The sequence below is a fragment of the Danio aesculapii genome, chromosome 4 (genome assembly GCF_903798145.1).
Source record: "Danio aesculapii chromosome 4, fDanAes4.1, whole genome shotgun sequence".
In the NCBI taxonomy this organism is placed as follows: Eukaryota; Metazoa; Chordata; class Actinopteri; order Cypriniformes; family Danionidae; genus Danio; species Danio aesculapii.
Window position 1 is genome coordinate 956,933 of NC_079438.1, and position 21,711 is coordinate 978,643.

Genomic DNA, 21,711 nt, shown 5'->3' on the forward strand with positions numbered 1-21,711 from the left:
CTATATTGTTTACCACGCAAATTTTTTGAATATTGTGTCTGAATTAGCATTTAAGTTTGACTTCACAACAACATTAGCCCTATTTAACTGACCGTGAACAGTGTTGTACTTTGACAGTCATTGGCTGCTGATATAATTTCCCTGTTTAGAATTTGCAAATAACACTTTTATGAAATGATATTATTAAGGAGAAAGTCTGAATGTGCAATTATAAATCCAACTTTACCTCAATTTTCTTCATCTGTAGTACCAGCTCTTACTGATTATTGGTGATGAGCGTAAGATACACTAAATCAATTGAGGTGAATGGGAGTCAGGCTCCCTTGTCCTAAATACCCAGAATGCATTGTCCGTTCTCTATATATCTTCCCTTGTGTAAAATTAAACTCTTTATCAATGTTTGGAACCACTAGAGGGTGAGTAAACAGTGAGTACATGTTATTTTGGGGGTGAACTATCCCTTTAAGTGACGCTTACGGCGTGACGTCATGGGCCAAGCACGGGGTGTTCCCAACGCGACGCAGAGGCAGCTGACGGAAGTGCCCGTGTTGTTGTGTGTTGAGCGGGTCTGCGGCGTTACCGTGAGATGAGCGGCGCTACCGTGTCATGAGCTCCGCGCGCATCATGGCAGCTCTACCGGGCCAGACAGATGATCCCGCGGAACCGGACGAGTCCCTGCAGCACATGCTGAAGGCCATCGCGGACGAGCGGAACCGCCTGAACGTCAGACAGGACCTCAGCGGACTGGGTCAGTGCGTTCAGCTGTAAACATAACGGCTTCGCGGTCATCATTCATTAACCTATTCAGCTTAATTGTGTCATTTCTTAACATAACCGTCAAACGCGAATCAGGCCGCGGTCAGCCGCTATTGTTTTAACCGGCTGTCCTCATGACATCATAATTCACGAGGCGCGACGCCCCGCGCATGTGATGATGTCATAGGTCTGTGTTTGTCTCCTCAGAGCATCTATCTATCTATCTATCTCTATCTATCTATCTGTCTGTCTGTCTGTCTGTCTGTCTGTCTGTCTATCTATGAGGTAAAGATGATTTTAAATTCGCACATTGCTTCATTTTAACGGTCCCTATATTGTTTACCACGCTAATTTGAATATTCGCTCTGAATTCGCGGGTAATTATGACGTCAAAACAACATTAGCACTATTTCTTTGAAAGTAAGCAATGTTGTACTTTGATAACCGTTGCCTGCTAATAAGATTTCATCATTTAGAATTTGTAAATAACACTTCTGAAGTGATATTATTAGGGAGAAAGCCTGAATGTGCGAATATAAAACCAACTCTAAATCTATCTATCCGTCCATCTATCTGTCTGTCCGTCCGTCCGTCCATCCATCCATCCATCCATCCATCCATCCATCCATCCATCTATCCATCTATCTACCTATCTGTCCATCCATCCATTCGTCCATCCGATCGTCCATCCATTCATAAATCTATTTATCTATCTATCTATCTATCTATCTATCTATCTATCTATCTATCCATCTATCTATCTATCTATCTATCTATCCGTCCATCTGTCTGTCTGTCCGTCCATCCATTCGTCCATCCATCCATTCATCTATCTATCTATCTATCTATCTATCTATCTATCTATCTATCTATCTATCTATCTATCTATCTATCTATCTATCTGTCCATCTGTCTGTCCGTCCATCCATTCGTCCATCCATTCGTCCATCTATCCATCTATCTATCCGTCCGTCCGTCCGTCCGTCCATCTATCTATCTATCTGTCCATCTGTCTGTCCGTCCATCCATTCGTCCATCAATTCATCCATCCGATCGTCCATCCATTCATCTATCTATCTATCTATCTATCTATCTATCTATCTATCTATCTATCTATCTATCTATCTGTCTATCTACCTACCTACCTACCTACCTACCTACCTATCTATCCATTCATAAATCCGTCCATCTATCCATCCATCCATCCATATCTTCATGTTTGATTATGTTGAGGGTTTTCGTATCTCTCTCTCTCTCTCTCTCTCTCTCTCTCTCTCTCTCTCTCTCGTCCTTCTCTGATGTTTTTCTCTTTTAAATACTTCATTCTCTGTGTGACAGTGTTAATGTTTTACATTTTACTTCTGCTTCCCTGAACATTTTCCACCTCTCACACGAAAGTGTTTTCAGTATTTAATACCACATCTTTGTTTTTTTGCTTGTAAACGAATGTTAATTCACAAAACGCTGCTAACACATTTACCTCATGCCAACATATAATGAATTTTCCCTCAATCTTTGTTCTTAAAGGGACAGTTCTTGTTCAGTGCCTGTTTGAGCTTCTTTCTTCTGTTGAATAGGGAAGAATGCTGGGGAAATTGACCTTCATAGTATTTTCTGTTCCTACTATTGACATTTCCATCTTGTTTTGTGTTCAGCAGAAGACACAAATTCATAAACGTTTCCAGCCAAAGAGTTTTTTGGTGAACTGTCTCTTTTAGGCATGTAATAAATAATCAGATTTACTGTCTACACGGACTTTATTATGGAGAATTTGGCTTTAGTTTGTAGCTGTAGGAGAACTGAGACGTTTCAGTGGAGCTGAAGTGAAAAAACATGTCAGTGTTGTTGTGGCTTTACATCAGTGATGCCCAAACTCGGTTCTGGAGGGCCGGTGTCCTGCATATTTTAGTTCCGACCCCAATTAAACGCACCTGAACAAGCTAATCAAGCTCTTTCTAGTTGGAGGTAAACTATGCAGGACACAAGTCCTCCAGGATCGAGTTTCCTGCTTTAGATGTTGTGTGTGTTTGTGTTTGTTGATCTGGCTTGTCCAGCATCGGTTCAGAGATCAAGGTGCGCACTTAAGGCTTGTGTGGACACCGAGACAGATTTCATGCTGACCGTCAGCATTTTTTTTTTCCAAGACGTTTATCAGCATTTGCAAATGATTTTCACTGGTGTTTAAGCTGAACGAATATCACCCCCTGATGAGTGCTGTGCAATACTGGGATAATATGCGACGTTGTTGTTGAGAAGTAATGTAACGGATCACAAATCTCACGGTTCAGATCACATTATGGTTTTTTAGTCATGGATCGGACCATTTTTTTTTGGTTCAGCCAATAAGAGGAGACGACTAATGTAATTTACTTTACGTTTATTACAAAAACAGTACTAAAAAAGTTTAGGTTTTATCAAACAGAACTTAGAAGCTGTCATTTTATTCAAAATAAAATGAAGAAATAATCAGCCGAATAAAAATAAACTGTAAAATACTCACTGTGAAAAATTCACTGTTACTTCTGCTGTTGCTGATGACGCTAAATGTAAAAATCTAACGTCATTTGCACAACCCATATTTATTTCTGGCCTCATTTTCAGTAAATGATTCAGTTATTCACTCAAATCTTCATATTTCATTGCTAGATGATCATTGTTGAAGAATTACTCAATGGTGTATTTTTAATAGCTGGTTGTCGCCACCTATTGGTAAATAATGTAATTGCTGAATACAACTTTCATTTTTGAGCATCAAGTTAAATGCATTAGATGGTGACTTTAATCTGGACCATAAACATCAGTGGTTTTATCTAAGCTATAAACTGTTCTCCATGGTTTGTATCTTCATAAGTAACTCAAAAGACTGCATTTTCATATTTGAATGCCGCGAGTTGAAGGATTGATAAACGTATGCAAATCACTATCATTTGTAATTGATGTTGCGTGGGTGTTGAGATCCTGATCTTTCAATTATTAATTCTGCAGCTTACGCTGAATGCATTATTGCAGGTTAAACAAGTAGTGATGGAAAACACCTTTAATAACCTAAGAAACCCACTACATTCGCAATAACCCCCCACAACTTCTTCCGTCATCGTTATATTTTACAGGAAAGCCTAAATGCTCTCATACATGTGATTTGAATGATGTGAGAGGCGATCTCTCTGCAATCGTTACAAATTTAAGATTAATCTACAAGTAAAACAATGTAATAGTCCGTGCGTCACGTGAGTCCATACGAATCACGGATAAACTGATCCGTTACACCCGTATTGTTGAGTGTTGCGATAACAATATTTCTTAGGATATAACTAACGTGCAAAACACGAATTTATCAGCAATTTAAAAAATCATTTTATTTATGTTATGAGATCAAACTAAAATAAAAAGGTATGGATATACAGATATTGTCAAGGTGCAAACATTTAGACTTTTAAAACACCACGAATGGCTAATAACCTCGGCGCATATTCTCTCTCGTCTCCTGGCTTTAGTATTTATAATATTCAGCTCTAGGTTCAGTTAACAGCATCTACAGGAGAGGCGGGGTTAAAGAAAATAAAGGCCTCATCTGATTGGCCAGATTTAGATAAACAACCAATGCATGCAAGCACACAAATGCTTGCCGCATAAAACCAATTTAAATGATTTCACTTTTCTCTGGTGGATATTGCTATTATCGCCATAACTGGCATCACGGTAGCGCAGTGGGTAGCATGATCATCTAACAGCAAGAAGGTGGCTGGTACGAGATCATTTCTGTGTGGAGTTTGCATGTTCTCCCCGTGTTGATGTTGGTTTCCTCCGGGTGCTCCGGTTTCCCCCTATAAGTCCAAAGACATGCGCTATAGGGGAATTCAATAAGCTAAATTGTCTGTAGTGTATGAGTGTGTATGGGTGTTTCCCAGTACTGGGTTGCAGCTGGAAGGGCATCCGCTGCGTAAAACATAAGCTGGATTAGTTGGCGGTTCATTCCGCATACCCCTGATTAATAAAGGCACTTAGCCGAAAAAAAAAATGAATGAATGAATGTATTATCGTGATAACGGTACTTTTTCGGTATTTTTTGATACGATTAGACTTTTCGATATTGTTCAGCCCACACCCCTGATGTTAGATTAAATTAAATAAACTTGCAAGTTTTTTTTTTTCATTAGGTTTACTCGGCTGGACCGTTTTTGTGCTTGAGCGCCCTCAAGTGGTGTATACTGTAACTTCAGCTGCTCCAGGCACAGGAACAAAAGCGGCAATCTGATTGGTGGAGTCGTTTTTTGACGTGACGCATCAAACGTAAAAATGACCCTGAAGCGTTTTTTTTTTATTTTATTTTTTTACGTCTGGTGATTTGCAAGTTGGTGTGCATGATCACATTGTTTACATCGTCAAAAAGCGCGAGTGAAAATCATCCCAGTCTGCGCAGATCTTAAAGCTGCATTCACACGAAAACATGTACTCAATTTATCTGTTCCTCAAGTGGTTTCAAACCCTTAAGAATTTCTTTCTTCTGTTGAACACAAATGTAGATATTTTGAAGAATGCTGATAGCCATTGACTTCCATAGTAGGAAAAACAAATACCATGGAAGTCAATAGTTACAGGTTTCAAACATTTTTCAAAATATCTTCATTTGTGTTCAACAGAAGAAAGACAATCTTCAGTTGTGCGTGAACTACCCCTTTAAAACTGCTAGATCATCAGGCTGCGGTCCAGCGCGGTCTTCCTCTTTCTAAATAAGGATATGAGAGTTTGTCAAAGGATCATTTCTGTTTTTGGTTGACTGAGAATCATGGAATTAAATGTCATGTTAGGAGACAATCAAACACTGCTGTACTGCACTGTATCCATGTCATGAGCTGTCCCAGTTTCACCGTTCACAGCCCAGACAGACTGAATAAAAAAACAAATGTGGGGCTTCGCGGCACTGAAAAAAAAAACCCCTGATATTGTTTTTCTGCAGTCATGTATAGTATTTCAATATAAATGGAATTCCGCCTTGACTTGAGCATCTCTATTTGGAAATAATGAATCATTTTACATCGATTAGGATGATGTTTTAGGGGAGCGTATCTGCATAGAATATAATAAACCAATTGCAAGCATTGGTAAAGGCAGCAGAGCAAATATACAAATCAAATACACAGTACTTTAAGGTTTACGACAGAGTGTTTACCGTATTCACGCACAGAAATTGAATAATCAAATGTAAAAACAGCGTAGCCTTCATTGTGTAATAGTAATAATTATATATGATTCGTCCTTGAGCTGCAAACTAGAGCTAATATTGTTGCGTGATGATATGCGATTGATGTTGAGTATTGTGATAACGGTACTTCTTACGATATATCATTTCCCTAAACGATACTTTTATTAGCTATTAAGGTTGGGCCGATAGACGATGTCATTATCCATCGCCGATGTCCGATAAACTTCGCGATGCTGAGCCGGAATCACGATCCATCGCCCCGCCCACATTTATATTGATATATAACTTATTGTTTGCATGTCATCTTAATACCAATAACAGTCTTTACATGAGCTGTGTTAAGTTTAACATAAAGCTGCCGCTTGCACGGCTGACAGCATCGTGAGGATTAAATGAAGCATTATACAATACCTCTCGCGCTTAAAATGTGTAGCTTCAGTGGCAAACGTTGTTACCAAACCCCGTCTCTCATCTACAGTGAATAGCTTTAGTTATTTTCAGAGCGAACTCGAAGCCACTGGACGTCTTTTATCCACTCTTGGAAAAGTGTAAACGGTGGATTAACATTCAGCACGTGATCACTAATAAGATGAGCCATTATTAGTAACTTTAGGTGGTTTCTAAAACAAAATCTGTCAGTGTTATTTTCATTCTCTCATCTTCAGCGCTTTACGATGGTTGTCGCTCCATTTATCTGAAGGCAGGAGGTGTTGACTGAGTGATTGACAGCTGATATTAACCAATCCGTTCGTGTTCAGTTCTAAAGCAGTGGGCCAATAAAAAGATCACAAAGGCGGGGCAAGCATTGCGGGGTTTTTTTGCTTCAGCAAGTTCACATAACAACTGTTTAATCTGTTTCAGAGCGCTGCGTTTGCCGTTTTTAGGTGCAAAGATGTATTCTGCGTAAATGTCTCCTAAATCCGTGCACGCGGTGAGGATTTTGCTGTGAAAACAGGTCATATGACAACAATTTATGCACTCAGATGCTTCCAAATATATTTTTAGGTCGCATAGATAAAATTTCGGGCACATATGCGACCAAAACGGTCGAACCCTAGCATCTTGTTATTATTTCCTCATAATTATAATTAAATAAGGAAGTTATCATCAATCACAATACAATTGTTATCATCAATTTACAAAATATTAACAAAATTAAGGAAGTTATTAACAAAATTAAAGAAAGTTATCATCAATCACAATACATATTACAGTGAACTCCAAACGAACTCTCGTCTCCTCCACCAGCTGTGAGAAAAAGCCATTATAACCACACAGATCACTCTGCCTATTCATGCCAGAGTCGTGCGGAAAAAGTGATCGACAGGTGGTCATTTGTGTGTAGCTTTATTTATTTATGGTTTGGTTATGGGTAAAGCAAAGACCATTTGGGTTAGGTAGTGAAAACGGTAGGCTACAATTAATTAATTCGTTAATAATTAATTGAAATTTAACAAAAACCACCCCCACCCCCGCCTATGACGACGATGCCATCGTCCGTCGTGATGTTTCACATTAGACATCGTACGATGTCAAATTGGTCAACATCGCTCAACCCTATTAGCTATGTTTTCAAATCTTTTATTTATTTAATGATATTAATATAAATGATATTGTTTAGATCTAATTAATTCTTGATTTAGACTAAAAAAACTCTCATCGTGCAAACGTTTAGTCTTTAAAACACTGTGAGGGAGGATATTTTGACTCTGATTGGCTGCCGTCATTTTCCTCTGTCGCGTCTCGAATCCCGCCATTAGTGTTTATTTGCAGCTCTGGGTTCAGCTTTGGCACGCTTCAGCCTATAGCAGAGCAGCAACTACTGGGGAGGCGGGACTAAAGATAGTAAGGCCCTATCTGACTGGTCAAATTTCGATAAACAATGAATGCATAATGCGATCTATCACACATGTCTGTGATCTGTATAAATCGCGAATACTATTATTGCGATAACGATTTATTTGCGATATATCTTTTTTTATGCCCAAATGAGATTTCTAAGGATTTTAAGTAGTATTGAGTCAAGACATTAAATTAGCAATTCAGCTACTCAGAAAAAGATATTAGGAAAGTAATTTAAGTACAAGTAACATAAGTACAAATGATTGATGTTTGACTGGTGTCTGTTGTTTTCACTACTATCTGAGTGCTCTGGATTACTAAACGTGTGGACAAAGTTCAGACTTTACTTTGAAGCACAGCAAAAACACTTATTCCAGTAAGTTGCAGCTTGATAAGACGCACTGCACGTGCGATTGTGTCTCGTTCGAGAAGATATCTTGCAGAGCACAAAGTTAAAGAAGTTTAACCTTATATAGGGCACTCATTGAAATGCTCATTAGAAAAACACAAGAGTGCTACAGGGGGTTAATACGGGACCCTTAAACTTTCATGACGTTAAATGAGTATATATGTACTGTACATAGTAATCGTTGTCAATGAAATTATATAAGGTGATAAGTATATTTTTATTCAGAGTATTATAAAACTGTGCCGAGACATATCACAATACGATATTGTCACGATACGATATTGTCACGATACGATATTGTCACAATACGATAGTCACGATACGATATTGTCACGATATGATATTGTCACGATACGATATTGTCACAATACGTTATTGTCACGATACGATATTGTCACGATACGATATTGTCATGATACAATATTGTCATGTCACGATACGATATTGTCACGATACGATATTGTCACGATACGATATTGTCACGATACGATATTGTCACGATACGATATTGTCACGATACGAACGATATTGTCACGATACGATATTGTCACGATGCGATATTGTCACGATACGATATTGTCACGATACGATATTGTCACGATACGATATTGTCACGATGCGATATTGTCACGATGCGATATTGTCACGATGCGATATTGTCACGATGCGATATTGTCACGATACGATATTATTACCATTTTAAATCCATTATGATATTCTGCTATTTATATATTGCAGTTTATTTATTTTTTCTAGCTTCAAATTTCATCCTCAAGGGAAAACTTAAGTTTGACACCATCTTCTTTTAACTAAAGAGAAACATTTCTCAGTTTGTTTATCTCCATCACAGCAAGAAGGTCTCTGGTTTGAGTCCCGGCTGGGTCAGTTGGCATTTCTGTGTGGAGTTTGCATGTCCTCCTTGTGTTGGTGTTGGTTTCCTCCGGGTGCTCCGGTTTCCCCCACAAGTCCAAACACATGCGCTATAGGGGAATTGATGAATTAAATTGGCCGTAGTGTGTGAGAATGTGAGAGTGTATGGGTGTTTCCCAGTACTGGGTTTTGGCTGGAAGGCCATTCGCAGCGTAAAACATATGCCGGAATAGTTGGCGGTTCATTCCGCATATGTTTTACGCAGCGAATGGCCTTCCAGCCAAAACCCAGTACTGGGAAACACCCATACACTCTCACATTCTCACACACTACGGCCAATTTAGTTCGTCAATTGGCAACCCCTTAAATATGGACTAAGCTGAAGGAAAATGAATGAATGAGTTAGTGCGCCATCTACAGGACTGGAATGAAATTGATGTTAATATTCAACCTAATAGTATAATATAGTATAATAATAGTGTAAATCCATTTTGTTTTCTTCTTCTTTTTTTACTAGCGATATCTAGCAAAAGGAGTGATGCACGTACCTCTTTCTCTGTGATTGTATAGCACCACGCATAGAGAAGACAGACACATCTCCCATGCTAGTTCAGTTGTGTACATACTGTGTAGAGTGTTTATAAATGCGGACGCCAATGCTACATTGTTGAGAGTTTGAGTTGTACAAATGCGATTGGTTATTGAAGGAAAACGAAAGTAAAATGTAGCTGCAATGTGAAAGTTGGCAGAGACGCTAAATTACGTTACGGTAAAATGTTTTTAAACCATTTAGGACACATGTAAAATGCACAAAGTCGGAGTTTATTGCAGTTTACCAGTGGTCAATGTTACACATTTAGGGAAAAACGAAAGCAAATTCAGTGTTAAACATTAAATCAGTTTTGATTTGATATTTGCCATAACATTCGATATCAGCAATAGCATCTACAAGATTGCCCAGGCTTTTCGCTTCTTAAGGTCAAATCCGACTACAGAACTTTACGTGTGAACTTTCGTGTCCTCTTGTGTTAATTTGGCTGAAAATTTGGTGAGAAGAACCGTATAATAGAGCTGCGTGTTGTTGAGTGTTGCGATAATATTTCTTAGCTTTAGATTTCTCACGAACTTACAAAATGCTATTTTATCATCAACTCAAAACAAAGTCAATTTTTCACGTTACGATTATACTAAAATAGACAGGTAGATATTTTTCTGTGCTAATTTAAATATATATATGTCAAGGTGCAAAAATTTTGACTTTGAAAGACCTTGGAAAATCTGCCAATTTAATTTATTGCACTTCTCTACGATGTGGATATTGCACATACTAGGGCTGCACAATATATCGTTTTGGAATCGATAACGCAGTGTGCGCATCCGCAATAGTCTCATCCCAAGATGTGTCTGGATTATAGCTAACCAGAAACCGGTTTTATTTTATAGTGATTTTTAATGGAATTTATACGATTTATGCGTTTCTAATCCAAATATTTACATTTCAAAGCGCACTGTATTCGTATCGTAATATTTATTGCAGACAAATAAAATATCGCAATATCATGCATCCCTACCATATACTATTATCGCGATAGAACAATAATTCGGATTCTTATTCGTTGTTGGCATTTTAATTGGTCAGATTTATTGCACTTCTCTACGACGTGGATAGCGCATATACTATTATCGCGATAACGATACTTTTTCGATACAATGTGCAGCCCTATTTTATAGGTGCATCTAAGTGTAACCTTTAACAAGTCTCTCAGTACTTATCCAGATTGTTGTTGTTGTTATTCGTTTAGGGTGCTTTAAGGATGACCGCATCGTATTTTGGACATGGATGTTCTCCACATACTTCATGGAGAAATGGGCGCCGCGGCAGGATGATATGCTGTTCTACGTGCGCCGCAAGCTCTCGTACGTCAGCGAGGACAACACAGAAGGGAAGAAGGTGAGATTATTTTAGTGTCCCAAAGTGATGCAGGCTTCATTTGTGTCTTCTCAATCGATAATTGTGTGACAATTATAATCGCTGTTTTAACGTGTCGAGTTTAAAACATCCAGGCAGATGGAGATTTTAAATAATCCCGTCCTAATCCAGCACTATCTGACTTGCATTGTCTTTAGGTGGAGGTGGAGGTCTACAGAAGAGACTCTAAAAAGCTGCCTGGTCTCGGAGATCCGGATATCGATTGGGAGGAGAGCGTGTATCTCAATCTCATCCTGCAGAAAGTAAGAAAAGCTCAACGTTCTGTGTTTACATGCAGGAACAACATTATGAAATGGGAAAATATACGTGACGCTGTAATTTTGACAGAGTATTGACAAGTAACAACACTTTTAATCAGGAACTTAATCACAAATTTAGTTTGTTCCGCTGTAAATAAATGATCAGAAAAGTATTCCTGATACAATTACAATGGCCTCATGGTAATCATGTTTATGACAGGTTTATGACGAGCTGTATTGTCTTAATTATGTCATCTTTGCATTTTAAACGACACAACCGAGCGAATAACACTTAACGACTGTTGTCATAAGCATCAACTCTCATTGATATTCATGTCATGTCATTGATGTTTACCTTTATTTTGCTGTGCTTTACCTAGTAAGTGTCTTTGTCCCACAGCTGGACTATGTGGTCACCTGTGCGGTTTGCACACGCTCAGATGCAGGAGACATCCACATCCACAAAAAGAAATCGCAGGTACATTCGTGTGTTCGTTTGGCTGTTTACAGTCTAAACTTTAGGATTTAGTCTAGAAGGGGACCATTGAAAAGTCTCGTTAAAATCGCACTAAATTCATAGCAGCACAGTTGAGTCTTTGTGTTCAGCTACCTGTAATTATCATTTCATGACGAGGGTCGACCATATATTCGTCATTCGGTTTATTTTAAAGGGGCCGTTCACCCAAAAATGGAAATGTACTTAGTATTTACACACCCTCGAGTGGTTTGAACACAACAGAAGATGTTTTGTAGAATGCTGAAAATCTGTAGCCATTGATTTCCAGAGTATGAAATACTAATGCTCAGGAAGTCAACGGGTTTTCAGCTTTGTTTAAAATATATGTTGGGTAGACTATCCGTTTAATCTCTTATTCGTGACCCTGGAGCACAAAACCACTCTTATGGCACATGGATATAATTTTAATAGCCAGAAATTATAAGAATGTCAAGTAAAGGTCGTCTTCCGTGATGATATTTTGTAAATGTGCTATTGTAAATATTAAAACTCAACTTTTGGTTAGTAAAATGCGTTACTGACGACTTAATCGGAACAATTTCAGTGGTGATTTTCCAGATTTCCAATATTGTGCTATCTTAAAAAACGCTTATTTATTTAGCTATCAAATATTGAAAGCTAAATAATACAAATACACACTTACGACGGTCAAATGTTATCATTATTGTTTTGATGTATGGACGAATGTTAACGGCACATCCCTTTATTTACAGCAAGTGTTCGCCTCCCCGAGCAAACACCCAATGGACAGCAAAGGGGAAGAGTCGAAAATGAGCTACCCCAACATCTTCTTCATGATCGACAACTTTGAGGAGGTAACCGTCCAAGCTCAGAGCGCCAACGCTAACGCAGCAGAGAGCTAGTGGTCTTAAAGTCCGCGTGAAATTAAAGTGGCGGAGACTTTTATTGCAGTACTTCTGACCGGAACTGAATATTGAGTTGGGGGCGGGGTTTTATTTTTGCTACATCATCATTTCCGCATGGCATACTAATCGTAAGGGGGCGTGGCTTAGAATATTACCATCAAACTCTGACATCATCAAAGAAGAACCGCTCATTCAAAAGCTGAACCTAATGGTCAGACTTTGATTGATGATTAACAAAACAAACGTATATTTTCAGTGCTTTAACTTGCACGGATGCATTGTTTAGCTAATGAACAACAATATGCGCTAGCAAAATAAGCATTGTACGTTTTGATTTGACCCAGACTTTAAGAGCTCTGCTCAACATCACTATGAGGTAGATCAAAAGAGAGTGGAGATAATGAAGTTTAATCTGTTTTGAGATCATGTTACTGTGATTGTTTCTAAGGGTGTGTATGATCAGGTTGAACAGGTTTATGATGGGGGTTTTGGACAGCAGCTTATTGTTTAGCATTGTTAGACTAGCGCAGATTAAGCTTTCTCTTTGAACAACCATATTTATAAACCTGCTTACAATGTTCTATAAGGTTTCTTGCACCACAGAGTTGGCTGCTGATGAGTTAACCCAGAAAATGCCACACACAAAGAGTATAAAATGTAAATATCAATAGTTGTTCTTCTGATTTTGGTTGCGCTATACTGTAATATATATTTCTATAGTGGCTCCAGGGCTTATTTATTAAAAAAGGATCGTTCCTCTCATGTTTTGAGTCATTGAAGGCTCGAATAGGGAAGCGTTTGGTTTGTTTTAAAGATGAAAACTGTGTTATGTTGGAATTAATAGTTCTTCTGTACTTTAAATTAACTTTTAAATAATCGCAATCGTTGAAAATACATCGAAATATGTTTTTTGTTGGCTACTTTTACAATTTATGTTTTATTTATTCATTGTTTACATTTTTAAATGGCGCTTAAATTCTATTTAACATATAAAATACATGAAAATAATTTACTAAATAAAAAAACATAAGTCAAAATATATGTTTGTCTATTGAGGCATTTGTACAGTGAGGGTGAATTGTTTAACGGAAATTTAAGTGGAGTCATTTATACTTGCTCGTAAGCGACTTCGCAAATGAAGTCTCGTTTATATATGCAGTACTGTAAAGTTTTATTTAATAAGAGGAACATTTTTAAAAATACTGTTTTATTTTAGTTTTAGTTCATATTTTTTGTCGTTTGTATTTAAATGTTTTACTTTTCTAGTTTAAATGTTGTTTATATTAGTAGTTCTATTGAGTGCTTAAAATTAGTTGAATGAAAACGTCTTTTTTGTTTAAATTTTGTTCAGTTAATGTTTATTATTTTACTTTAACTTAATACAAGTTTAATATATTATTTAGTATCCTTCAAAATAAATAGTAAACATTAGGGCTGCACAATATATTGTTTCAGCATCGATAGCGCAATGCGCGCAAACGTCACATCGCAGGATCTGCAGCGTGTGTGTGTATATATATATCGTAACGAGTTGTATTTAAATTAGGGAACGTAACAAAATATTGCCCCCTTGAATTATTTTTTTCTCCAATTTCTGTTTTACAGAGAGGATTTCTTCAACACATTTCTAAACATAATAGTTATCCAATAACTGTCTAATAGTCATAATAGTAAATCTAATAACTGATTTATTTTATCTTTGTCATGATGACAGTAAATAATATTAGACTAGATATTCTTCAAGACGCTTCTATACAGCTTAAAGTGACATTTAAAGGCTTAACTAGGTTAATTAGGTTAACTAGGCAGGTTAGGGTAATTAGGCAAGTTATTGTATAATGATGAAGTTCTGTAGACTATCGGAAAAAATAGCTTAAGGGGGCTAATAATATTGACCTTAAAATGGGTTTTAAAAAATTTAAAAACTGCTTTCATTCTAGCCGAAATAAAACAAATAAGACTTTCTATAGAAGAAAAAATATTATCAGACATACTGTGAAAATTTCCTTGCTCTGCTCTGAAAAAAGTATTCAAAGGGGGCTAGTAATTCCGACTTAAACTATATATCTATATATATATATCTATAAATATCTATATATATATATATCTATAAATATCTATAAATATCTATATATATATATATATATATGTGTGTGTGTATGTATGTATATATATATGTGTGTATGTATGTATGTATGTATGTATATATGTATGTATATATATATATATATATATATATATATGTATATGTGTGTGTGTGTGTGTGTGTGTATGTATGTATGTGTATATATATATATGTATGTATGTATATATGATTTGTAAAGCACTGTATATTTGATTTTTACAGTATTGTTGCTCTACTGTATTTCTCAAAGTTTGTGGTTTATATATTTTATGTAGTTGCATGCTCAAAATCAGCGTCAAAATCATCCCAATAAATTCTTTCCAAATAGACATATTAATTTCATCTGGTTAAATTAAATATTCAATATCGCAATATATATATAGTACAACAATAAAATATTGCAATGGCAGTTTCTTTTCAATATCGCGTAACCCTAATATAATATACTGTGTTCACAGCAGATACAAATCTGTTAAACTGCACTTGGGAAATATAAGAAAATGTATTAAAATTTAACTTCTTCATCTTTAACTGTACATTTTCGCAGCAGAATACAAATCAAAATATGATACTATTGCGCATTGAATTAATTATATCATGTTATTTTAAAGCAATACAATACAATATTCATTTATAAAGCACATTCATATTTATTTATTTTATATATACATTTATTTATTTCTAAACTTTCCATGCTGATCATTTTAATAGTAATGAAAATCATGATGTGTCGTACGATGTATGAGATCACAGATCTATTGCTCAGTGTGTTATTCATCAATTATAAACACTGCTGGAAGGATATTAGGTAGCAAAATAATTAGTAATTATTCATAAACGATGATGATGATGATGAAAGCCTTTATTTCTCACATACACTGTTACATGCAGTGAAATTGGACCCCTCCGACCATACACGAGCATCACACATTTCAGATGAAGACAGGTCAGACGAGAAGTAGCATAGAAGAGTAAATAAGATACATGAGGGAAAAGGGAGGCGAAAACAAGCCCCTCCCAGACTGTCCTTAAAGTAGAGCAGTGTGAGTTTAGGGGGGGGGCATATTATCCTGCTAATATATATGATTGTGTGTATTTATGTATGTGTGTTGGTCAGGTGTTCAGCGATATGACTGTTGGCGAGGGTGAGATGGTGTGTGTGGAGCTGGTGGCCAGCGATAAAAGCAACACCTTTCAGGGCGTCATCTTCCAGGGCTCCATTCGCTATGAGGCCCTTAAGAAGGTCTACGACAACCGGGTATGACTTCGAATTGTTGTCCAGAGTACTTACAATCCCATATATGCGTTCTTTGTGTATTCATGATGTGTCTTTATAGGTAAGTGTTGCGGCTAAGATGGCCCAGCGGATGTCATTTGGCTTTTACAAGTACAACAATATGGAGTTTGTGCGGATGAAGGGTCCTCAGGGCAAAGGACATGCGGAGATGGCTGTGAGTCGAGTGCCCACCGGAGACACCTCGCCCTGCGGCACCGAGGAGGATCAAGACTCTCCTTTGCATGAGAGGGTCAGGCATTTTTAAATCTATATATCAGGTTCTGGGGGTGAGAAAGTCTTGCTAGCAGCTATCAGTGCGGTGTTATCTGCGTTTCTGAATGAATGGACGGGTTTGTTCTCCTCGTAGGTGACGTCATTCAGCACTCCGCCGACCCCCGAGAGAAACAGACCGTCCTTCTTCTCACCGTCGCTCCGCCGGAAAGTGCCCCGCAATCGAAACGCCGAGATGAAGAAGTCACATTCAGCAAACGACAGCGAGGAGTTCTTCAGGGAAGAGGAGGACGAAGGTGACCACCTCTGGAGTTACACGTTTGTTTACTCCTTTTCATTTACGTATACAAATAAACAAATGTTATTTATTTATATTAGTGTTATATTTATAATTATATTATAATCTTTATATCGTGATTAATCACATCTAAAATAAACGCTTTGACAAAAATAATCGTTAGCTGCAGCTCTAACGCATCGACATGAAAAAATGTTTATTTATATTTAGATATAAAATATATATGATACAAATTATATATCAATTTAAATATCTATGCGAAATAATATCGTCTTTTTATGTTGGTGTGTGTATGTGAGCAATATCACACGGGTAGCAGTGTGATATGGCTGTATATCGGCACTGGTGGGAGACATACGTTGGCTCTGAGTGCCTTAGTGTCCCGCTAGTGACGATATACAGCTACATCGCATTGGTACTCGTGTGATATTGCGTTTATACAACAGTTCGACGGCACAATCGTGTGTGTATAAAAAAGAAAATCAAACACAGAGAGTCTTAAATTCCTTTTGTAAGAGGAACTACTTTCTTCCGCCATTCATTCACATCTGCAGCTGACGTCAGAGCAGCAGAAACTGTTACTAACTCATCAACGTCACTTTAGAGCTAGTGTTTGAATGATTCTCTAGTGTAATGTCTAAAATAACGACAAAACAGCTGATTTTGCTCACATTTTAAGATTATACGGCTGAACAACATGAAATGCCATCAGTCTACAGAGATTTACTAGTATTTCTCTGTTGCAGTTAAGAGATCACAGTAAAAAGCCAAAGCAAAGCAAACACTAGCAGATTACTATAGTATAAATGCAGTACTACAACATACACAAGAGAGAGATTGACTTAGAAAGTCACTTACCTGTTTTACATCGATTTGTTCAGCTGTAGTTTGAAACGTACGCTAGGCATGGGATGATAACCGTTTTGAAGGTATACCGCGGTTTGGAAAAGTCAAGGTTTTCAAACTTTTCTGTATTACCGTTCCTAAGGTGTGTGTAAGATTTGTAATTTACGGTGTAAATTAATTAGCGTGTTGTTTTTATAAGTGTTTTTGAAACTAATGAAGACAGCAGAAGTCAATAATTCATTTGAATTATTTAGCCTGACGTGTTTACTGCTTCAAAATATCTTTCAAAAAATAAAATATAGTATTTTCAAAAGGGAAAAGTCAGTTTTTTTACCCAGACATTTAAAAAGAGTATATTTTAGAGCAGTAATCACAATACCGTGAAACCGAGGTATTTTTATCCAAGGTTATCATACGGTCAGAATCTTAAACGTATACTGAGAAAATGCTGTTTTTCTCCCCTCTGGACTTAAGCGGTCTCATCTTGTGGTGGAACTTCAATTGTCTTTGCTCTACTCAGTATGGCAGGCTGATGGCCGCCAAAGAGCGTAGAATCACCAAGAGGCGACACTCTAGTACGATTTGGGAAACAGCCACTAGATGGCGCGGCGGCCATTTTGGAATGAAAACTCCAATAGAGCAACAGCATATCATAAGTCTGTAAAACAAACTATTAAAAGTGCTGATTATTGTGATAGTAAGTGTTGTATTTCAGGTTGTATCTCAGCTTTAATGCGCTTTTTAAATAAATAAATAAAAAATAAAGCAGCTGCTCGCCATCGCGACAGCAATAAGATCCAATGGACGGCCGACTGCTGTCACTCCAAAATGGCGGAATCCGGGGCTGTTGCTGGACGCTGCTGTTGCATTGGAACCGTCTATTGAGTGTCGCCTCTTGGTCATTCTAAGCTCTTTGTGGCTGCTGTATCTCAGAAATTAAAAACATTTAAAATAAACGCTTTCCTTATAATAAAAGTGCATAGTTGAAATCTAAACAACCACATTCTCGCCTCAAAAGTACATTATGTTGTCCAACAGCTGCATATATATATGTATATATATGTGTGTGTATATATGTATGTGTGTGTATATATATATGTGTGTGTATATATATATATGTGTATATATATATATATATATATATGGGTATATGTGTACACAATGGTGTTGCATTATTTGTAATTACGTGAAACACTCATTTTGTTGCGTAACTCAATTGTGTGATCTAGAGTAAACAATTGAATAAATTGAAATGTTAAAATTGTGTAAATTATCAAATGCTTGTGTTTTTATCGCATCATTTTAAACTCATTTTGACTGAATTGACAGGATAAAATTTAGTTCGTAAAACGGACGATTTTCGTAACTTTCCAAAACTGCCGACACTGTGGCAAAGTAAATGGAGATGAGAATCTGATGTCTCATGCAGTGTCGTCTTTTATTGCTGTTTGATTCTTCACATGATTTTGTTTCTAATCTTTAAATTAACCGTCCAGTTGATTCTGTTAATAGCCGTAATTTCATAAATAATAATAAAGCTCACTGTTCATGCATAACAGCGTTCCTTCAGTGCATCTGGAGGTAAAACCGAACGTTCTTTCCTCTCTCCCCAGATCTGTGCAATGCATCAAACCTGCGCTCCCGCTCTCTGTCAGGGACGGGTCGATCTCTAGTGGGCTCGTGGCTCAAACTAAACAGGAAAGAGGAGTATTTTCTGCTGTATTCACATCTCACCTACGTGACTCTTCCTTTGCATCGCATCACCACAGGTACAGCACGTCTGAACTCCAGACAAACACTTCAGCGAGGCCGAGGCGAGGCTAACATTCATTCATTTTCTATCGGCTTAATCACTTATTTATCTGGGGTCGCCACAGCGGAATGAACCGCCAACTATTCCATCATATGTTTTACACAGCGGATGCCCTTCCAGCTGCAACGCAGTACTGGGAAACACCCATACACTCTCATTCACACACTCATACACTACGGACAATTTAGTTCATCAGTTCCCCAATAGCGCATGTGTTTGGACTGTGGGGGAAACCGGAGCACCCGGAGGAAACCCACGCCGACCCCACCCTTCCTGATAGTCTATATATAATAAGCGACAGCAGTATTAGTATCTGTTAGCATATGGAATCGTGAAAGCTAACGCTCCTCCTCCGCGTATTCTCTTTCAGATATCCTGGAGGTCAGACAAAAGCCCATTCTGATGACATAGCATCTCCTGACATCCTCAGAGAAAACAAAGCTACCAAGTGCCTCCTCACATCAGGCCATGAGGAACTGCCACCCGCCGTCTGGACACACACAACCAAAAACGAACACTCCACAGCGGACGAGAAGAGGAGAAGCCAACACACTGCATCAAGAAGTGCCTCTTCCAGCGGACTCCAGACCTGCGCTGCAAGAAACGCCTGTCGTACGTCGAGTTTTTCGTCTCGTTTCTAGCCAAAGTCTTGAATCAAGAAGCTTTTTCTGGATAAGCTGAAAGAAATAGTCTAATTTCAGAAATAATACGTCAAAATTAAGCAAGTTCGTCCTCAAAACAAGCTAAATAATCAGTTTTTACTTTTAAATTACGATTATTTTGCTTGTTTTAAGGACGAACTCGCTTAATTTTGACGTATTATTTCTGAAACGCCAAACATTTCTAGAAAAAGCTTCGTAATTTAAGAATGTTTTGCTATTTGGGCTGTAAACGAGAGGAAAACTCTTACGAAAGGCATTGTTTAGCAGCGTGGAGCTAAAGCGGCGCTCCACTGTATGGTGAAAAGGGAAGCGAAACACAGTAAACCGGTGTGGTTCTTGTAAATACACTGCTGCTTACACACTCAGTGAGACGTGGCGACCTGCAGCCCTCCCTCCACTGACAGACAGACGCCTGTAGGTTTTCACGATATCGCTGATGTTTTGGTGTATAGTCTATTTTTCCGAAGGATGTTTCCTCGCAGCTCTAGGCCTTAAACACAGCGCTAACCAGCTAACACGTGACAGTCGTTGTCCTTTCTGAACGCTGAATGAAGACGTCCAGCAAACGTCCTCCATGATCTACTAGTGAAGGTGACGTCTCTCCTGATTGTCTTTTCTTAGAGGTTTTGTCCTGTCTTTAAGTCATATATCTAAACATTCTTAAATGGACAGTTGACCACAGCCCTAACCTTAACCCACTTAAGCTTAACCAAACACAAGACACTTCTGTCGTCGTTTACTCATCCTTTTACTTGTTTCAAACATGTTTGAGTTTCTTTCTGCTGTCCAACACTAAATAAGATGTTTTGAAGAATGTTGGAAAACTGGTAACCATTGACTTCCATTGCATTTTCTTTTCTACCATGGAAGTCAATGGTTACCGGTTTTTATCTTTCTTTAAAACGTCTAATTTTGTGAAAGAAACTTATAGATGTTTGGAAACACTTGCGGAAGAGTAGGTAGCGAGTATATTTTTGGTGAACTATCCTTTTAAATCAGGAAACATGTTCTGAATAAGTACAAATTATTGTAAAAATAAGTAAGTGTCTCTTTAAAACAGAACAAAAACACACCTGCTTAATAGTCTCTACTAGTCTTGAACACCTTTGATTAGTTGGATCAGCTGTGTTTGATTAGGGTTGGAGGAAAACTGCAGAGCTGCGGCCCTCCAAGAATTGAGTTTGAGATCTATGATCCAAACATTCTTAAATGGACAGTTAACCGCAGCCCTAACCTTAACCCACTTAAGCTTAACCAAACACAAGACACTTCTGTCGTCGTTTACTCATCCTTTTACTTGTTTCAAACCTGTTTGAGTTTCTTTCTTCTGTCCAACACTAAATGAGATGTTTTGAAGAATGTTGGAAACCAATAACCATTGACTTCCATTGTATTTTCTTTTCTACAATGCAAGTCAATGGTTACCGGTTTTTATCTTTCTTTAAAACGCCTAATTTTGTGAGAGAAACACTTGAGGAAGAGTAGGTAACGAGTATATTTTTGGTGAACTATCCTTTTAAATCAGGAAACATGTTCTGAATAAGTACAAATTATTGTAAAAATAAGTAAGTGTCTCTTTAAAACAGAACAAAAACACACCTGCTTAATAGTCTCTACTAGTCTTGAACACCTTTGATTAGTTGGATCAGCTGTGTTTGATTAGGGTTGGAGGAAAACTGCAGAGCTGCGGCCCTCCAAGAATTGAGTTTGAGATCTATGATCCAAACATTCTTAAATGGACAGTTAACCGCAGCCCTAACCTTAACCC

The 21,711-nt window shown here is 37.7% G+C and overlaps 1 protein-coding gene across 1 annotated transcript; it reads left to right on the forward strand.

Moving 5' to 3' along the window:
- The first annotated feature begins 515 nt into the window (after nt 1-515).
- On the forward strand, nt 516-20,023 carry kiaa0930. Its single transcript, XM_056455260.1, has 10 exons — nt 516-748; nt 10,883-11,031; nt 11,208-11,312; nt 11,710-11,787; nt 12,540-12,641; nt 15,935-16,075; nt 16,155-16,343; nt 16,461-16,620; nt 19,082-19,237; nt 19,652-20,023. The coding sequence occupies exons 1-10, from the start codon at nt 607-609 to the stop codon at nt 19,690-19,692; spliced, it is 1,263 nt and encodes a 420-aa protein (XP_056311235.1). The 5' UTR covers nt 516-606; the 3' UTR covers nt 19,693-20,023.
- Nucleotides 20,024-21,711: the final 1,688 nt, after the last annotated feature.